The sequence below is a fragment of the Saccopteryx leptura genome, chromosome X, assembly GCF_036850995.1.
Source record: "Saccopteryx leptura isolate mSacLep1 chromosome X, mSacLep1_pri_phased_curated, whole genome shotgun sequence".
NCBI classification, from domain to species: Eukaryota; Metazoa; Chordata; class Mammalia; order Chiroptera; family Emballonuridae; genus Saccopteryx; species Saccopteryx leptura.
In genome coordinates, this window is record NC_089516.1 from 98,253,888 (window position 1) to 98,274,770 (window position 20,883).

At 38.9% G+C, this 20,883-nt stretch overlaps 1 protein-coding gene across 7 annotated transcripts in view; it reads left to right on the top strand.

Annotated features, from left to right (window-relative positions):
- Positions 1–20,883, top strand: part of MID2 (midline 2) — a 206,770-nt gene that overhangs the window by 180,009 nt on the left and 5,878 nt on the right. For 6 of the 7 annotated variants that reach the window (XM_066356105.1, XM_066356100.1, XM_066356104.1 and 3 more), the window contains exons 6-7: positions 12,678–12,805; positions 13,902–14,135. In XM_066356105.1, the coding sequence (XP_066212202.1) occupies positions 12,678–12,805; positions 13,902–14,135 (362 nt within the window). The remainder of the gene's footprint in view (positions 1–12,677; positions 12,806–13,901; positions 14,136–20,883) is intronic. The other variant, XM_066356107.1, reaches the window with a different exon arrangement.

A 20,883-nucleotide genomic window follows, 5' to 3' on the forward strand; every position in this document is an offset into this window, starting at 1 on the left:
AAGGCAAGGGAAGTGAAGGCAAAAATAAATGAATGGGACTACATCAGACTAAGAAGTTTTTGCTCATCAAGAGAAACTGATAACAAAATAAACAGACAGCCAACTAAATGGGAAATGATATTTTCAAACAACAGCTCAGATAAGGGCCTAATATCCAAAATATACAAAGAACTCATAAAACTCAACAACAAACAAACAATCCAATAAAAAAATGGGAAGAGGACATGAACAGACACTTCTCCCAGGAAGAAATACAAATGGCCAACAGATATATGAAAAGATGCTCATCTTCTTTAGCTATTAGAGAAATGCAAATCAAAACTGCAATGAGATACCACCTCACACCTGTTAGATTAGCTGTTATTAACAAGACAGGTAATAGGAAATGTTGGAGAGGCTGTGGAGAAAAAGGAACCCTCATACACTGTTGGTGGGAATGTAAAGTAGTACAACCATTATGGAAGAAAGTATGGTGGTTCCTCAAAAAACTGAAAATAGAACTACCTTATGACCCAGCAATCCCTCTACTGTGTATAAACCCCAAAAACTCAGAAACATTGATATGTAAAGACACATGCAGCCCCATGTTCACTGCAGCATTGTTCACAGTGGCCAGGACATGGAAACAACCAAAAAGCCCGTCAATAGATGACTGGATAAAGAAGATGTGGCACATATCCACTATGGAATACTACTCAGCCATAAGAAATGATGACATCAGATCATTTATAGCAAAATGGTGGGATCTTGATAACATTATACGAAGTGAAATAAGGAAATCAGAAAAAACCAGGAACTGCATTATTCCATACGTAGGTGGGACATAAAAGTGAAACTAAGAGACAGTGATAAGAGTGTGGTGGTTACGGAGGGAGGGGGGAGAGGGAGAGGGAAAGGGGGAGGGGGAGGGGCACAAAGAAAACTAGATAGAAGGTGACAGAGGACAATCTGACTTTGGGTGATGGGTATGCAACATAATTGAACGACAAGATAACCTGGACTTGTTATCTTTGAATATATGTATCCTGATTTATTGATGTCGCCCCATTAAAAAAATAAAATTATTAAAGAAAGAAAAGAAAATGCAATGCAAAAAAATAAATAAATAAATTTTTCTTAGACTTTAGAAGGTATGGCTATCTTGTCTCCTAACTTCTAGTGTTGTGCTGAGACTGTTATTTTAATTTCTGATGTTTCAAATATGAGCTGTATTTTAAAATCTGAAGCCTTTAAGGTTTTATCTTTAGTTTTTCTGAAATTTCACTGAGGTATGCCTTGGTGTGAGTCTTTTATCATTCATTTTTGATGAGCACTAGGTGGGTTTTACCAATCTGAAGACTAGTTACTTTTACTTCTGGGAATTTTCCTTTTATTATTCACTATTGATTTCCTCCCAATTTTTCTCTCTCTTCCCTCTTTCTAGGACTCTAATTCATCAGATGATGGATTTCTTAGATTTTCCATCTAATCTATTTGTTTTTTATTTCCATGATTTTGTCTTCTTGTTCTATTATGTCTCCTTAATTCTTTATCCAATCTATTAAAATTTTAATATCAACATATATACTTTTTTCATGAGAGGTCTTTATTTCTTTTTGCTTCTTTTTTTTTTTAGCTATATTCTTGCTTTATGGATACAAACTATATGTTTATCTTCCTGAGGATATAATTTAAAAAGTTTTCATTTGAACTCTGCATTGTTTTAGTTTCCTCCAAGTTCTTTGCCTCTGTCAGTTTATTTTAGTTTCTGTCTTTCTCTAATGTTTGGTAAGCTTTTGGCTGCCTGTGTGAATTTAAGCATTTAAGGCAGTGGTAGTCAACCTGGTCCCTACCACCCACTAGAGGGCATTCCAGCTTTCATGGTGGGCGATAGCGGAGCAACCAAAGTATAAATAAAAAGATAGATTTAACTATAGTAAGTTGTTTTATAAAGATTTATTTTGCCAAACTTAGCGAAAATCCAACATAAAGTACTTGGTAAATAATTATTATTATATGCTTTAACTTGCTGTAACTCTGCTTTATAAATTTTATAAAGTAAAGTTACTTCCCTACTTTATAAATCACCATTACTGTGGAATCGGTGGGCAGTTAGAAAATTTTACTACTAACAGAGATACAAAAGTGGGCGGTAGGTATAAAAAGGTTGACTACCCCTGCTTTAAGGTGACTGGAAGATCTGAAGGGATGGAAACAGGTTATAAGGCAGAATGCTGGATTTCTATTAAGGAGAACCTAATTCCAGTTCTGTAGGTGTTTTTCTCATGTGTCAGTTTCCTCTGGAAGTAATTCACTAATCTCCTGCATCTGGTGGAGGATTAAGGGTAAGCCTGGTTGCCATCGTTCTGGGAGGCAACCAGTAAAAAAGAGCTGAGGGTTTTAAAATTACATGTAGTATAATGTCAAAGCTCTGAAAAAGTAAAATATCTTCTGCTAGGAAGAGGAGGAATAGTCACTGGTTGAATGGATTTGGGGGTCTAGCTGTTCCTCATGCCAAAGTATGTGCCACTTTTGACTGACACTAAATCAGCTTGATGTTGTTTGCTTCCTGATCCCACTTTCTCTGGTCTGTTGTTAGTTACCACTCATCCATCCCTTTTTAGCTTCTAAATATTTGTTGACTATCTCTTACTTGCTGGCATATCTTTTTCCATTCTCTTTCTCCATGGGTTTTTAATGTTTTATTATTTTACTGTCATTTCAATGGCATTTCATGGGAGCAGAGATAAAACATAGTAAACTATGTTATTTAATGATCCTTTTTTACTCTTCAGGTCTCTGAAATGTCTTGTGTCCCTACCACACTATTGAAAGTGTTCTTTCCTAAGTCACTGAATAGATACTTTGCTGCTAACTATAATACAACCCTTTGTTTTATCTTACTGTTTCATCTTACTTTCTCTCTCAGTAACATTTGACCCTACTGACCATTTTTACTTGATACTTCTCTGTGCTTAGCTGCCATAGACACTCCTGTTTTTTCTTCCCTACCTATCTGGTTCTTTTTGCCTTTGTGAGCATCTCTTCATTGACCTGTTCCTTCAATACTATATAGAATTCTTTGTGATTCTGTATCAGGCTTCTCTCTTCTCTCACTACACATTTTCCCTTTTGAAAATGTATAGCTCCTAGAGCTTCAGTTACCATTTAGATGTTTAGATGTTAATGATTCCCAACTGTCTATCTAAATCTTCTTTTAATAGGCTCAGGTATAGGCTATGGAATAGGTGGAATATATGGCTATGTATGCCATATGTTTTGAGAATCATCTACCCAACCTAAATATTTTTCTCACTGGTATCTCATAAGGTCCAAATTTTTTCCTACCATGATTTATTCTAGTGTATTCAGGACCAAGGCTTTAGTTAAAACAAAATTCTAGCTGGGAGAATTATTCCTCCCCCTTTACAAATGACTTTTTTTTTTTTTTTTACAAATGACATTTATATAATCACTAAGAGAGATCAAAGCTTTGAGATATAGTTAATGTTGTGTTTTGCTTAAACATAAAACACAGACATGCGTGAGCATGCACACACACACACACACACTTACAAAAACCCCATACTATTTTTAACTCATCCATAACTTTTTAGCCACCGTTAATATTTGAAAATATAATACCCCAATATATATACACAAACATAGGTTCATGCTGTATTTACTGCACTATATCCTACATTTGAAATTTAACAATGTTTCCTAAACTTTTTCCTGCCATTGAGTATTATTGTAAAACCTGATTTAGAGTGGCTTCATAGTATTTCATCTCTTGAACTGTAATGCATTTCTTAGCTCAGTCACCATTGTTAGACATTTGGGTTACATACAGTGTGTTGAGTATCCTTGCAGTTGTATCTTTGGATACATCTCAGTTATTTCCTTAGTAAGAAAATGATGAAATAGAACTGTTGGGTCAAACAATATTTATATTTTAAACTACTTTGATTTTAATGCTAAGTTGGCCTCCAAGATTTGTATCGATTTCAGTCCTAATTAAAATATGTAAAAATTATTTAATATGGGCATAAAACTCCTATATTTTCATTATTTATAATCTTAAATGCTATCTCATTTTAATGTACATTTCTTTGATTTCTCATGTACTTTGACTTTTTAGTATATTTGTTGGCTATTTGTTTTCATGTTCTGTGAATTAACTGTTCTATTTATCTACACTCTTGTCAACACTTTATTTTCTGTTTATTCCCAGACACCTTAAAATCTAATCTGTCTCCAATTTGACCCCTTGCAGTCCATCACTGAAGCTGCAGTATTTTTGTTGAAACAAATGAGCATATCATTCCCTTGCCTAAAATATTTCAGTGTTTCCCATTGCTCTTAGGATAAAGTACAAAGTTTATAGCGTGGCCTACAAGGCCCTATGTAATTTTGCTAATTGTCTAGCTTTCAGGCAAGAGAGAACACACACATCTATGTAGTCTTTGCTTAGCTAAATCCTGCTCATTATGTAGGTCATTGCTTAAAAATGAACTTCCTCTGGGGAGATTTCCCTTAGTGCCCAAGTCTATAACAGATAGCTTTTGTGTATACTCCACTCCCTTTGCAGTAGCAGTTTTTTTGTTTTTTATTTTTTTATTTTTTTGTGTGTGGCAGAGACAGAGACAGTCAGAGAGAGGGACAGATAGGGACAGACAGACAGGAAGGGAGAGAGATGAGAAACATCAATTCTTCATTGTAACTCCTTAGTTGTTCACTGATTGGTTTCTCATATGTGCCTTGACCGGAGGGCTACAGCAGACCAAGTGACCCCTTGTTCGAGCCAGTGACCTTGGGCTCAAGCTGGTGAGCCTTGCTCAAACCAGATGAGCCACGCTCAAGCTGGCAACCTCGGGGTCTCGAAACTGAGTCCTTCACATCCAAATCCGACATTCTGTCCACTGCACCACTGCCTGGTCAGGCTGTAGTAGCAGTTTTATTGCCTATTTAATGTCTTGTTCTCCTATGATCTATGAGTTTTGTGAGGGCAAGGACAATTAACTTGCTTTCCTACTATATCACTATTACCTAGCTTAGTGCCTGGCATATTAGTTGTGCTTAGTAAGTATTGAATGGATGAAGGAGAAAGGAAATGAAAGGAAAGGAGAGAAGGGGAGGGGAGGGGAGAGGAAGGGAGGGGAGGGGAGGGGAGGGGAAAAGAATTGGGAAGGCTAGGAAAACTTGTTTTTGCTCATTGAGCATGAAGTTGGCTGTGGGTTTGTAATATATGGCCTTTATTATGTTGAGGTATGATTGCTCTCTCCTCACTTTACTGAGAGTTTTTATCTTAAATGGGTTCTCGTTTTATCAAGTGCTTTTTCTGCTTTTATTGACATGATCATGTGATTGTTATTCTTCATTTTGGTTATGTAATGTATCATGTTTATTGATTTGCAAATATTGTACCAACCTTGGAAACTTGGAATAAGTCCCACTTGATCATGTTCTTTGATCTTCTAAATGTAATGTTGGATCCTGTTTGCTAATATTTATCAGGGATTTTAGCATCTATGTTCATCAGAGATATTGGCCTATAATTTTCTTCCTTTGAGGTGACTTTATCTGTTTTTTGAATTAAAATAATCCTGGCCTTGTTAAAAAAGCTTGGAAGTCTTTTCTTCTCTTGAATTTTTTTGGAAGAGCTTGAGAAGGATAGGCATAAGTTCTTCATTAAATGTTTGATAAAAATTGCCTGTGAAGCCATCCGGTCCTGAATATTTGTTTGCTTTGAGTTCTTTGATTACTGTTTCAACTTCATTTGTTGTAATTGATCTATTCCAATTTTCTGATTCTTTCTGATACAGTTTTGGAAGATTGTATGTTTCTAGGAATTCACCCATCTTACCCAGATTGTTCAATTTGTTGTCATACAAGTTCATAGTATTTTCTTACATTGTTATGTGTTTTGTGGTGTCACTTGTCACTTCTTTCTTTCATTTCTAATTTCATTTTTGTCCTCTCACTTCTTTTCTTGATGAGTCTGGATACAGGTTTGTCAATCTTGTTTATCTTTTTAAAGAATCAGCTCTTGGTTTCATTGATGTTTTGTATTGTTTTTTAGACTCCTTCATTTATTTCTGCTCTAATCTTTATTATTTCCTTTTTTCTACTTTTTCTGGGCTTTGTTTGTTGTTATTTTTCTAGTTCTTTTAGGTGTAGGGTTAGAGTTTTTATTTCAGATTTTTCTTATTTCTTGAGGTATACCTGTAATGCTATGAACTCCCCACTCATGACTGCTTTCACTGTGTCTCATAGATTTTGGGTTGTTGTGTGTTAATTTTCATTTGTCTCCAGGTAACTTTTGATTTATTCTTTCATCTCATTGTTAACCCATTCACTATTTAATAACATAATATTTAGCTTCCATGTGTTTGAATGTTTTTCAGACTTTTAATTGTAATTGATTTGCAGTTTCATACCATTGTAGTCAGAAAAGATGCTTGATATGATTTCAATCTTCTTGAATTTATTAGGACTTATTTTGTGTCCTAACATGTGGTCTATCTTTGAGAATGTTCCATATGTACTTGAGTAGAATTTATATTCTCCTTTGGGATGAACTGTTCTGTATCAATTAAATCCATCTGACCCAATGGCTCATATCAGGTAACTTTTGCCTTGATTTTTTTTTTTTTTTTTTTTTTTTTTTTTTTTTTTTTTTTTTTTTTTACAGAGACAGAGAGTCAGAGAGAGGGATAGACAGGGATGGACAGACAGGAACGGAGAGATGAGAAGCATCAATCATTAGTTTTTTGTTGTGCATTGTGACACCTTAGTTGTTCATTGATTGCCTTTTCCTATGTGCCTTGACCGCGGGCCTTCAGCAGACTGAGTAACTCCTTGCTTGAGCCAGTGACCTTGGGTCCAAGCTGGTGAGCTTTTGCTCAAACCAGATGAGCCCATGCTCAAGCTGGAGACCTTGGGGTCTCGAATCTGGGTCCTCCACATCCCAGTCCAATGCTCTATCCACTGCGCCAGTGCCTGGTCAGGCACTTTTGCCTTTTTGATTGTTTGGAAGATCTATCCACTGATGTGAGTGGAGAGTGTTAAAAGCCCCTACTATGACTGTATTTCTGTCAATCTCTCCTTCAATGTTCACCAAGATTTTCTACATTTATTTAGATGCTCCTATGTTTAGTTGCATGCATGTTTATAAGGGTTATATCCTCTTGTGGGATCAACCCTTTTAGCATTATGTAGTTACCATCTTTATTTTTTGTTGTGGCCTTTGTTTTGAAGTCTGTTTTGTCTGATACAAGTATTGCTACCTCAGCTTTTCTGTCTGTTTCCATTTGTACGGAGTATTTTTTTTCCCATGCCATCACTTTCAGTCTGTGTGTATTTTTTTGTTCTGAGGTGAGTCATTTGTAGATAGCATATATATAGGTCATATTTTCTTATCCATTCAGCTACCCTATGTCTTTTGACTAAAGCATGTAAGTCATTCACATTTATTTATTTATTTATTTATTTTTTTATTTTTGTATTTTTCTGAAGCTGGAAACGGGGAGAGACAGTCAGACAGACTCCCGCATGCGCCCGACTGGGATCCACCTGGCACGCCCACCAGGGGCGATGCTCTGCCCACCAGGGGGCGATGCTCTGCCCCTCTGGGGCATCGCTCTGCCGCGACCAGAGCCACTCTAGCGCCTGGGGCAGAGGCCAAGGAGCCATCCCCAGTGCCCGGGCCATCTTTGCTCCAATGGAGCCTTGGCTGCGGGAGGGGAAGAGAGAGACAGAGAGGAAGGAGGGGGTGGGGTGGAGAAGCAAATGGGCGCTTCTCCTATGTGCCCTGGCCGGGAATCGAACCTGGGTCCCCCGCACACCAGGCTGACGCTCTACCGCTGAGCCAACCGGCCAGGGCCTTTTTTTTTATTATTTTTATTTATTTATTTATTTATTTATTTTGTTTTTTTTTTAGTCATTCACATTTAAAGTGATTATTTATAGATACTTATTGGTTGCCATTTTATTCTGTATGCCTATATTTCTCTCTCCCTCTATTTATTTTTCTTTTTTTTTTTCTTCTTTTTAAAGCAGGCTCTTTAACATTTCTTACAATACTGGCTTGGTGGTAATGAACTCCTTTAGTCTTTTATTTGTTTTTGTCTGTGAAGGTATTTATTTCTATTTAAATTTTAAATGATAGCCTTTCTGTGTAGATCATCTTGGTTGTAGGTATTTGTTCTTCATCACTTTGAATGTTTCATGTCAATCCCTTCTGGCCTGAAGTGTTTCTGTTGAGAAGTCAGCTGATAGCCTTATAGAAGCTTCCTTATAGCTAAATGTCTCTTTTACCTCTTTTAAGATTATGCCTTTGTCTTAATATTTTTCATTTTAATTATCATTATGTCTTAATGTGGGCCTTTTTGGGTTCACCTTGATAGAAACTCTTTGTGTTTCCTGAACTTGTGTGACTTTTTCTTTCACTAGGTTAGGAAAATTTTCAGCCTTTATTTTTTCAAATAGGTTTTCTATCTCTTGCTCACTCTCTTCTTCTGATATCATTATGATGTGAATGTTGTTATGCTTGATGTCCTAGTGGTCCCTTAGACTTCCTTATTTTTTTTAATTCTCTCTCTCTCTCTTAATGCTTTGCTTGAGTGCTGACTGTTATATGGTCCTCTGAATCACTGATTCAGTTATCTGCCTCATCTAACCTGCTATTGATTCCTTTTAGTGTATTCTTCATTTTAGAATTAATTTTTTTTAAGTGAAAGGAGAGGAGATAGAGAGACAGACCTCCATATGACCCTGACTGGGATCCACCTGAAACCCTTGTCTGGGGCTGATGCTCGAATCAACCAAGCTATCCTCAGTGCCTGAGGCCAACAGTTAGACCAGCCAAGCTATCCTCAGTATGTGGGGCTGACACTTGAACCAATTAAGCCACTGGCTGTGAGAGGGGAAGTGAGAGACAAGGGGTAACAAGAGGGATAGGGAAGCAGATGGTCACTTCTCATGTGTGCTCTGACTACAAATCAAATCCAAGATGTCTGCATGCTGGGCTGACCCTCTATCCACTGAGCCAACCAGCCAGGGCCATATTCTTTATTTCTGACTGGTTATTTTTTATGGTTCCTATGACCTTTTTTAAAATAAATTTTTGTTAATTTTAATGGGGTGACATTAATAAATCAGGGTACATATATTCAAAGAAAACATCTCCAGGTTATCTTGTCATTCAATTATGATGCATACCCATCACCTAAAGTCAAATTGTCCTCTGTCACCTTCTATCTGGTTTTCTTTGTGCCCCTCCCCTCCCCCTCTCCCTCCCTTTTCTCCCTCCCCCCCATAACCACCACACTCTTGTCCATGTCTCTTAGTCTCGTTTTTATGTCCCACCTATGTATGGAATCATGCAGTTCTTATTTTTTTCTGATTTACTTACTGATTCTTACTATTTTGTTTAGTTTTTACTGAAATCATCCATTCTTGGCCTAAGGTCCTTTAGCATCCTTTAAACTTTGCATCTGGAATCTTGGTTGCTTCCATTTCACTTTATTCTTTTTCTGAGAATTTATCTTGTTCTTTTGGGGGGCATATTTCTGTGTCTCCCTACTTTGTCACTGTGTATTAGGTAGATATGCTTTGACTTCCAAACTTGTTATTATGGCTTCATGATGTAGGTGTGTTGTTGGGCTCAGTGGTATAATCTTCCAGATCACATGAGCTCAGTGCCCCAGGAATGTTTCTAGTGGGTTATGTGCACATTCTTATTGTAGTTGAGTCTTATATGCTGTTGGCACTTACAAGGTTGGTGTTAATCCTTTAGGCTGGCTGACTATAAGGATAAACCTCAATTACAATCTATGAGTCACTGTGCAGGGGCTGCCTCCCAAGGAGGAGTTGCTTCCACCAGGCTCTGGTGTCTGCCAAAATTTCCCTTTCCATGTGCTACTTGTATGGCTAGTTAGATTGAGTTCTCATGTGGTCTGAAGCTCACCACTGGTTGTGCTGGTTCTGAGTCCACTTGGGTGGGGTGCAGGTACAGGTTGATGTCAGATGTTGTGTGTAACTGGCCTTTCGCTGCTTGTCTGGAGCTACTACTGTTTTCACTGTTTGCAGCTGCCTCTGCTGGGTTTAGGTGGGCATGGGAGTGGCCAATTGTCTACAAGGGTCAGCTTCCTCCAGGTTAGAGCTTGCAGCAGGTCTATAAATTGCCCAAAGCTCCCTGAGGTCCACCTCCACCTGTCAGCTATTCTGCTTCCCCCTGAGGTTGCCTGATCTTCCTCCAGAATCTTCTGAAGAAAGATTATAGAGTGGCCCAGGCTGGCTGTAATCCACAGCTGTCCACAGGTTGTTAATTCTGTAGGGCAAGGTAAGCAGGATTGGGATGACAAGGCTAGTGGGTCCCCTACTTTGGGATTGTATAGTAATTTATTCAATGAGAGAAATGGGGCTGCCACTCCAGAACCAAACCACTCAGTCTTGGGCAGAGTATGCAACTCTACCTGCCCCAGGAGAAATGCACCACTCGTTCAGGTTAGGCGCAGTCAGCCATCCCCTCTGTAGGAGGAAACTCAGCAGGGTGGAGCTATAGATTCTCAGAGGACAGATCAAAAATGTCCCATTGTGGGGGGGGGAGCACACAAGAGAAGGCCAAGTACTTCATCTTGGTCCCAGACAATAGCCTCTGAGGGAGACACACTCTGATTATCTCAACTCTGAGCAGCACTCCCTTACTCCCATGGAACTGAGCTCAGCACGGCAGTACCACCAGTACTTTCAAAGGCAGATCCAAATGGTTTCATATTGGGGGTGTTTCTGGCAAGCCTGTATTGGGGGTGTTGCTGGCAATTCTGTAGGAGCAGCATGAGTACTTCTTCCCCTTTCTAGAAAAGCTCCTGAGCTCGCAGGAGACAAAAAAGTTATCTTCCCTTTGCAATTTAGCCACACAACACAGCACCCACACATCTGATTCCTAGACAAAAGCCTCCCCAGGATATGCACTCTGAAAGTTCTTGCTGTGCACCATACTCAGATCCCCTTTCACTACTGAACTCAGCTGAGCAAGGCCACAGAGTTGCATGGCAGGCCACATGATTCAACAGATGGGAGATGGGGCATTGGCTGTGCACTTAAGATGGGGAAGAATGCTCCCCTTTCCAAAGCTAGACAGTTCAATTATTGTCTGAGTCTCTGCCAAGAGCTTGTTCAGTAAAAGATTACCCCAGAAGTCCCTGCTGGGTGCCAACTGCAGACCCTTCTGCAGGACTCAAGCTCAGAAAAGTGGTGTCACTAGTATTTGGAAAGCCATACAGTGAGCTCCCTGGGTTGATTCTGTAACAATATGAGATCTCAAGTCTGGGAAGGTGACCTTTGAGTCTCTAGAAGACTCCCTTCTCTTCCAGAGGGACTGAATTTCCACTGATTTTTACTTCCCATCTGAGTTGGGTATCACTGCATGAGGTTTAGATCACTCACTTCTGGGTGGATGAAGTTTTGCAGTGGCAATATGCCTCCAGCTAATCAGCTGCTGCACATGACTGTGGGGGACAACCTTTTCCACGTCTCTGCCCTTCTTCTCAGTTTCTATGAGGCTTCTTCTGTAAATCCTTGGTTATAATATATCCATTTAGCAAAGCTTCAGTTGGTTATTGAGGTTGATCACTCTATAATTTAGCTATAAATCTAGTTTGGTGCTAGGAGCAGGTGAGTATAGCTTCCACCTCTTCTGCAGCCATCTAGAACTACATACCTACATTTTTTTTTTAAAAAAAGGAACTGTCTTAAATGTTTAAGGATATGCTGTTGGAAAGCCAATGAACATGGGTTCAGTTATATTTCTTATTTTTTTTTACCCTTACTGGTTGTGTGACCTTGGGCAGGTTACTAAACTTTTTTATGTGTCAACTTTCTCATTTACAAAATGGAAATAACATTTGCTATGTAGGGTTATGGCAAGAAATGCATTAAAGGATTTATAGATAGTATGTATGTAAAGTATGTATGTATGTGTGGATGGATGATGGATGGAAAAATACTAAATGCTCAATAAATGTTAGCAATTGTGTCATTTTTGTTAGTACTTCAGTTATTCATTGAACAATTATTTATTCACCATGTGTCCAAAACTGTGTTAGGGACTATGGAACATATAAGATATAAAATATGGACCTTGCTCTTGAGATGCTTTGAATTAGTTGAGGAGATAAGACTAGCATAACATTATACAATTAGAGAATAATGTAATTAAATGTAAATGGTATAAAAGGTCAAATAAAGTACAGTATTTAAGGTAAGGCTTTAACTCAGCCCCAGTGTGCTGGCTTGTTGATTAGTACAAAAGGAAAATAGATGCGGAGGAAAATAAAATCTCTCAAACTGCTCTTACCAAGCTTTCGGAGACCTATCAATAGTTTTGATTCTTACTGCCAGATGGAAATTGATGCAGAAGAGAAAAAATCCTGTATTTACTTCTCAAAATTAAGACAAGGGGAGTGTGTTTGAGAGGTGAACATATGTGAAAAAATATGGTCTAATCTTTAATTGGTTCCTGATGATTAATATTTAAATGGATTCCATTGGCAAAGCACAGATATGATATATTTCACTTAATCAACCAAGTCCTACAAGTCATTTATTTTCGCCTTGTTAAACCAGAAAGGAAACACTGGATAAAGGTTGCAAACCTATTTTGATGTATATTGATATACTTTTCTCTTTTACAGGGTCGCTATGGCAACTGCCTCTTCTCAAGTTCTGATTCCAGACATCAATTTTAATGATGCCTTTGAAAACTTTGCTTTAGATTTTTCCAGAGAAAAGAAATTGCTGGAGGGGCTAGATTATTTAACAGGTGTGAAAATACTGTGCTTCTTTTCCCATTTTAAGCTTTTTCTTTTGGTGTGCTTATACTTAAAAATAATCTGAAAAAGACAATATTTATAAAGAAAATGCTTTTATAGCCTATAAAATGATAAATTTATCTTTTTAGATAGAATACATTTTAGTTCATAAAACAGAAAAGAATAATGATTTGTCAAATATTTCTGGGGTCAGAATAGGTATACCATTTATACTTAAAGGTAAAATAAAATAAAATAAAATAAAACAAGAAATTGCTGAATTTCTCCTTATGAGCCTATCGGTAATATACTATTGCTTGTTATGGGAGTAGAACTCAGGTAGCAATTATGGAATATTAAGGAATGTCCCACATAGGTACAGGTACCACTCAAATAGTTTTACTGAGACTTAAGAATTAGCAGATTAGGGAGAAAAATGTAAGAAATATCTGGCTTGCAGATGATTTTAGAAAATGAGAGAATGCAACCAGCCTTTTAAAAATGCTGTCTATATTCAGGATTAATCAAATGATCATTTCATGAGAAAAAATTCTCATAACTTTGTATTTGTAGTTGTTTTTATTAATATATTAAAATAACTATCATTTATTGAACATCTACTTTATGCCAGACACTGTATGTTAATTTTACGTTATGAGTCCTTGAAATAAATATATGTAATAATTATAATCCTTATTTTACAGATGAAAGAACATATGTTATTTTGCACTTGACTAACCTGCCAAACATATATAGTAAAACTTATTTTGAAATAAAAATGAATAGGTTAAAGGTCATGTAATAAGAAAACTGTGTGACCACTTTGGTTTAATATTTATAGTTTTTCAGACAGAGTAGACAATTGGTCACTCATTTCAATAATTAGGCTTGTATCTTTGCCTAAGATATCTTTATCATTGAAGCAAAAATGAATTGGGAGAACTTGAGGTCTCAACCCTTTGTTTCAGGTTGTATGGTATGTATAATCTATAGCTTCTTACTAAAATCTCTCCATGAGATATTGGGTTGGGCAGCAAGGGTAATGATTGTGAAATTCCAGAACAGAGAGTGTGCTTTCCTTACCTTCTTTTCTATCTTTCCCTACAGCCCCAAACCCACCATCTATCCGAGAGGAACTCTGTACTGCCTCCCATGACACCATTACAGTCCACTGGATCTCGGATGATGAGTTCAGCATCAGCTCCTATGAGCTTCAGTACACCATATTCACTGGCCAGGCTAACTTCATCAGTAAGTCATGGTGTAGTTGGGGCCTGTGGCCAGAGATAAGGAAATGTAAGGAAGCAGTAAGCTGCTCAAGATTGGCCGGGGCGCCACGAGGCAAGTGTTTGTAAGACATGTTAGGTTGTTTAGAACAGTGTTTTGTAGACAGTGTAAGCTCCACCAGAGCATTGCAAAGGGCCTACTGAACTGTTGACAGGCATTGCTGGGCAGTCATGGGGGCCACTCCCATTTGTTTATGTAATCCTTAGCCTTTTCTCAGTTAATCCATGTGACTCCACTCCCCCAAGTCAGAACAGAGCTCATAATTCTTTCCTGGGTGGCTAACTTATCATCATTGTTGATTCCAAGTGTGTGAACATCTCTCCCCTCGACTCTTCTTTCACTTCATTATCATGGTAAAGACATTATGTTCAAAGACTCCTACTTCCTTTACCATACCCATTTGTGTCAGTGAAAAGCCTCCTGCCTCTGACACCTTCCCTTTATCTCTTCTCCCTTTCCTCCAAGAATTATACAAAATATAAAAATGTGTCAAAGGGCCAATAAATGATATTCAAAAAGCAGTCATTTAGCTCTCATGTTATGGTTTCACCTTCTGATGAATTGGATCAAAAGAGAGCAGAGTGAGAATTTAACTCATTAATAGTCAGAAGAGAGTTCAAGGTACAAGTTTCCCTCAATGCACTGGGGGGAAATGGAAATGAAAGCAAAATTAAAGCTAGATTCAAGACTGAAACTAATTTCCAGTTAGTATTTTCTTTTACCTGTGTGTTTGTGCTTCTGTTTCTGACTTCACAATCTTGCATGAAAAGATTTTTTCCACTGAAAACCTGCCTGATGGCTTTCTTTTCCTGAATTCTAACAATTCTGGGCCACATAGTGGAGTGGAGAGGCGAGAGGATATTTGGGGTCAAACTCTCAAAAACACCTCCCTTGTACAGCTACAACCTAAGCCACTGGGCCCAGATAGCTATGATCATGGGTCTTCCAGGGTATTTCTTCAGTTTGTAAAGTCACAAACTCTAAGGCCTTCCTGACATACTTTTCTGCACTTGTCTGTCTTGCTCTGGAAAGTCTTAGAGCCAGTAACTGTGCTTCTTCTTCTGAACATGGAGAGAACAGTGGTCTCCTGGACTTGAGAATAAGTCCAAGAGGTGACAAAGATCTAAAGGTTGTAACCTTTATTTTCAAGGATATATAGTCCTTTGTAAAGAAAAGCTTAAAGGATAATTATTTTTTTGTGCTTGTGTATTTTTTCTGAAATTAGAACAGGGAGGCAGGCAGACAGACTCCTGCACACGCCTGACCAGGATCCACCCGGCATGCCCACCAGGGGACGATGCTCTGCCCAGCTGGGACATTGCTCCACGGCAATCAGAGCCATTCTAGTGCCTGAGGCGGAGGCCCTGGAGCAGTCCTTAGAGCCCAGGCTAACTTTGCTCCAGTGGAGCCTTGGCTGCAGGAAGGGAAGAGAGAGATAGCAAGGAAGGAGAGGGGGAAGGATGAAGAGCAGATGGGTGCTTCTCCTGTGTGCCTTGACCGGGGATCAAACCCGGGACTGCTACACATTGGGCCGATGCTCTACCACTGAGCCAACCAGCCAGGGCCAAGGATAATTCTTAATAGCAATAGGATCACAGCATCTTAGAATTTTAAGGGACCTTACAAGGCATCTAGTCTAATCTTCCATTCTACCAGACACCCAATATATGATTATCCTATCTCTGAACATTTCTAGTGATGGATATCTCATTTATAACAAAAAAGTCCATTTAATTGTTGTGTAGCTATAAATAATTATCAGTGCTTTTTTATAAAAAGTCTAAATCTTTCTCCTAGTATATAAGAATGACAATATTAATTGACACACATATTATGTTTTGCTGTTTAGAAGTGATCCCACATACATTATCTCATTTTGTCCTTATGAGTTCTTACTTAGGCTTACAAAATTGATGATATTGATTCTATTTTATAGATGAAGAAACTGAGGCTCAAGTTTAATGAGTTAGCGAAGGTAAAAAGGCTACTCACTGATGGAGTCAAAATTTGAACCCAAGTTTGTCAAACTTCAAGCTTAATGATCTTTATATTAAACCACAGCTACCAAGTAGTCTTAGGACTGTCCTTTTACACCTCACTAACAAACATAATGAATCTTGCATATGACAGTTCTTCAGATAATTTTAGGTAGCTCTCATGTACCTTCTAATATTTCTCTTCTCTAGGCTAAACATTCTTAGTTCTTTGAATTGCTTCCCATGTTTCAGACTCTTTACCACCCAAATTTTCTTTTTACGGACACACTCTTGTCAAAATGCTTTGTAAAATCTGTCAAAAAAAGTGACTACAGTCCAAAAGTAGTCTGACCAGTGTAGGGGAGAGCTGGATTATTTTTTCTTGTATATTAACTGATGAACCCCTGCTGGAATCTTTTTTTGTGTGTGAGAAAGAAACAGAGAGAGAGACAGATAGGGACAGAGAAGCAGGAAGGAGAGAGATGAGAAGCATCAATTCTTCGTAGCAGCTCCTTAGTTGTTTATTGATTGATTTTCTCTTATGTTCCTTGATGGGTGGCGGGGACTATAGCAGAGCAAATATAACCCCTTGCTCAAGCAGTGACCTTGGGCTCAAGCCAGCGACCATGGGGTCATGTCTGTGATCCCATGCTCAAGACATCGACCCTGTGCTCAAGGTGGTGAGCCCGCACTCAAGTCAGTGAGCCCATGCTCAAGCCGGCAACATTGGGGTTTTGAATCAGGGCCCTCTGTGTCCCAGACTGACGCTCTGTCCACTGCGCCACCACCTGATCAGGCTTTTTTTTTTTAATGATTAGCCACATTGATTACTACTGAATGTAGGCTGAGCATACAGTCAGCTGACATCCCAAGGAGTTTCAAATCTTATTCATGTTTAATTGATTATCTAAATGAAACTACAACACCTTAAATTCTTAAATTCATCCCTATTACATTTTATCAGGTTAGCTTTGATTCTTCATTCCGGCCTGCCAGTATCTATTTGAATGTACTTTCTGTTTTCTAATACATTTACTTTCCCTCCCAGCTTGCCTTCCATGTCTTCCTCTGATAATTGATAAGAGAGTGGAATAGGACTAGGAAAAGGGAAAATCCTGAAGCAAAATTTTGGATGGCAGTGGGTAGATAAGCTGAAACTATTTTGGTAGGAATAATTATTCATGAAGATTCAAGGTCCTAGTCCTACCTGCAGATCTGCCCTGTCACTGTTGACAGAACCTCCCTTCTGAGAGCTACTTTCCCTTGAAGTTTTTCCCCATTTTTTGTCTCTTCTTAAACCACTTTATTTAGGTATAATTGACATACAAAATATAAATATATGTTTTGTTCTGCATGTCAAAACAAAATGTTTTGAATGGATAAAGAAAATGTGGTATATATACAGTGGAATACATCTCAGCCTTAAAAAAAGAAGGAAACTCTGCCACTGGAGACAGCATGAATGAACCTGAAGGGTATTCTGCTAAGTGAAATAAGCCAGACAGAGAAGGACAAATAGTACAATGTAACTTATATGGGAAATCTTAAAACAGTCAAACAACACATTTTATTTAATCAGAAATTTTATTCTTGTTGGTTATGATTTTGTTGGGCAAAATAGTTCCCATTATTTTTCTCAACTTTCTTCCTCTCTTTTTTTTTTTTTTTTTTCATTTTTCTGAAGCTGGAAACAGGGAGAGACAGTCAGACAGACTCCCGCATGCGCCCGACCGGGATCCACCCGGCACGCCCACCAGGGGCGGTGCTCTGCCCACCAGGGGGCGATGCTCTGCCCATCCTGGGCGTCGCCATGTTGCGACCAGAGCCACTCTAGCGCCTGAGGCAGAGGCCACAGAGCCATCCCCAGCGCCCGGGCCATCTTTGCTCCAATGGAGCCTTGGCTGCGGGAGGGGAAGAGAGAGACAGAGAGGAAAGCGCGGCGGAGGGGTGGAGAAGCAAATGAGCGCTTCTCCTGTGTGCCCTGGCCGGGAATCGAACCCGGGTCCTCCGCACACTAGGCCAACACTCTACCGCTGAGCCAACTGGCCAGGGCTCTTCCTCTCTTTTTAACTTAATCCCCACCTCATCTAAGATACGAAATAGTTATTAGCCATTATTGTTTCAGATGTTAGCTGAATGAAAATTTCAACAGATGTTTAGTGATTGTCTCCCCCATTACTGTGTATCATTCCTCTGTTTCAGTTTTGTGTTTTGCATTATAAAAGCTCTGGTTATAACCTGTATCTGGCTAGGAAATCTTTAACATATTGCTGCAAAGAAATAATTTCTATTTCCCCTCATTTTCATCCTCATGGAATATTCTCTACCACATGTTTACACCCAGGTTTGGGGATTTCCATATTGTGGTCTTTCCCTTTTGAACAAGGTGTATATACTTCCATTACCATAATTCAATCACAAATTCTCTCTCACCAAGCCTCAGTTATACACAGATTATATACTTACCTTTAATTGTAGAAATGATTTCAAAATTACAGAAAAGTTACAAGACTAGAACAAGAATGCCCATATACTTTTTACCCACTTTCACTTATTGTTAATATTTCCCCATTTTCTTTATTATTTGTTAATATTCTCTAAGTCTCTTATTTTTTTAACCATTTGAAAGTAAATTGCATACATCATGACCTTTCACCTCTAAATTATTCAGTGTTTCATAAGATAAGGAAATTCTTTATTTTATTATATTTTTTTATTTAGAAAATTAAATTTAACGAGGTGACATTGATCAATAAGAGTACATAGGTTTCAGGTGAACATTTCTATAGCATTTGAACTGTTGATTATGTTGTGTGCCCATCACCCAAAGTCAAATCAGTCTCTATCAGCGCATACTTGTCCCTCTTTACTCCTTTCACCCTGGTAACCACTTCACTTTAAATAAGGAAATTACCTTATATAACCACAGTACAGTTATTGACTTTAAGAAATTTAACATTGATGCAATACTTTTATCTAACCCACCATTCATTCCAATCTTGACAATTAACCCACTACTAATATCCTTTATAACATATAAAGAACCCAATATTGTTCTTTATAGTTTAGGATCAGGTATTAAATTTAATTGTCATATTTCTAGCCTTTTTTAATATAAAAAATTTCCTCAGCCTTTAGCCCTAATGACATTGATATTTTTCAGTACCCTTTTATTTTTTTTATTATACTATTCCTTTTTTTTTTTTTTTGTATTTCTCTGAAGCTGGAAATGGGGAGAGACAGTCAGACAGACTCCCGCATGCACCCGACCGGGATCCACCCGGCACGCCCACCAGGGGCGACACTCTGCCCACCAGGGGGCGATGCTCTGTCCCTCTGGGGCGTCGCTCTGCCGCAACCAGAGCCACTCTAGCACCTGGGGCAGAGGCCAAGGAGCCATCCCCAGCGCCCGGGCCATTCCTACTCCAACGGAGCCCCGGCTGCGGGAGGGGAAGAGAGAGACGGAGAGGAAGGAGGGGGGGGAGAAGCAAATGGGCGCCTCTCCTATGTGCCCTGGCCGGGAATCGAACCCAGGTCCCCTGCACGCCAGGCCAACACTCCACCACTGAGCCAACCAGCCAGGGCCACTATTCCTTATTTTTTAGTTGTCTGATGTTTCCTCACGATTATATTCAGATTCTGCATTCATAACTGGAATACTACAGAACAGACATGTCCTCCTTAAGACAGCACATCTGGAGGTACACAATGTCCACTTCATTGGTGATGCTATTTTGATCACCTGGTCAGAGGTGTTGCCTTATTTCTTCACTGTATTGTTACTGTTTTCTTTTGAAGCTAATAAGCATTTTGTGTGGAGATACTTTAAGACCATGAAAATATCTTGCTCCCTTATCAAACCTGTCCCACTTTCACTCCTGTTTTAACATCAATCAACAATTCTTGCCTCATTGATCTGTACTCTGATGATTGCAAAATAATAATTTTCCTACTGCGCATTCCCTCCCACATTGCATGCTGACACTGTATTCTAGTGTGAGCAAAAGTCCCATCCGCCAATTGCTTATTTATTAATCTGCTTATTGGTATAAACTCCTGAATTCTTTTTCAATGGTTTATAATTCTTTACTCTCTTACCTTATTTTAGTGCTCAAATTGCATAGATTTAGCCAATGGAAACTTTTTAATGTATTTTTCTGAACTGAGAAATGGGGAGGCAGAGAGACAGATGCCCACATGTGCCCTACAGGGATCCACCTAGCATGCCCACTAGAGGGCGATGCTATGCCCATCTGGGGCATTGCTCTGTTGCAACCAGAGCCATTTTAGCACCTGAAGGAAGACCATGGAGCCATCCTCAGCACCCAGGCCTACTTTGCTCCAATGGAGCCTTGGCTGCGGGAAGGGAAGAGAGAGGGAGAGAAATGAAAGGGGGAAGGTTGGAGAAGCAGATGGGCACCTCTCCTGTGTGCCCTGACCAGGAATCAAATGCCAGACTTCCACATGCCAAGCCAATGCTCTACCATTGAAATAACCAGCCAGGGCGCCAATTGAAACCTTTGAAGCTGACTCTTTGGTTCTTATATTCTCCCATCATTTTCTTGAGTACTTCCTTACTTTTCAGTATAACAAGAGGTTCTAAACTCATTTTGTACTTATCCTGCCCAGCTTCTAATCAGCTATTTTCCCAAAGAACCCTGGTTCTTTTTTTGGAGTAGAATACTGTTAGAGATCAAGACCTAGAGTCTAGAAATACATGCATTCACCCTTGTGTATATACATATGCACACATAACACCAGGGTGAGCAAAGGTAGGTTTATAGATGTTTGTATGGAAAATAATGCAATAATTGATAAGTAATAAT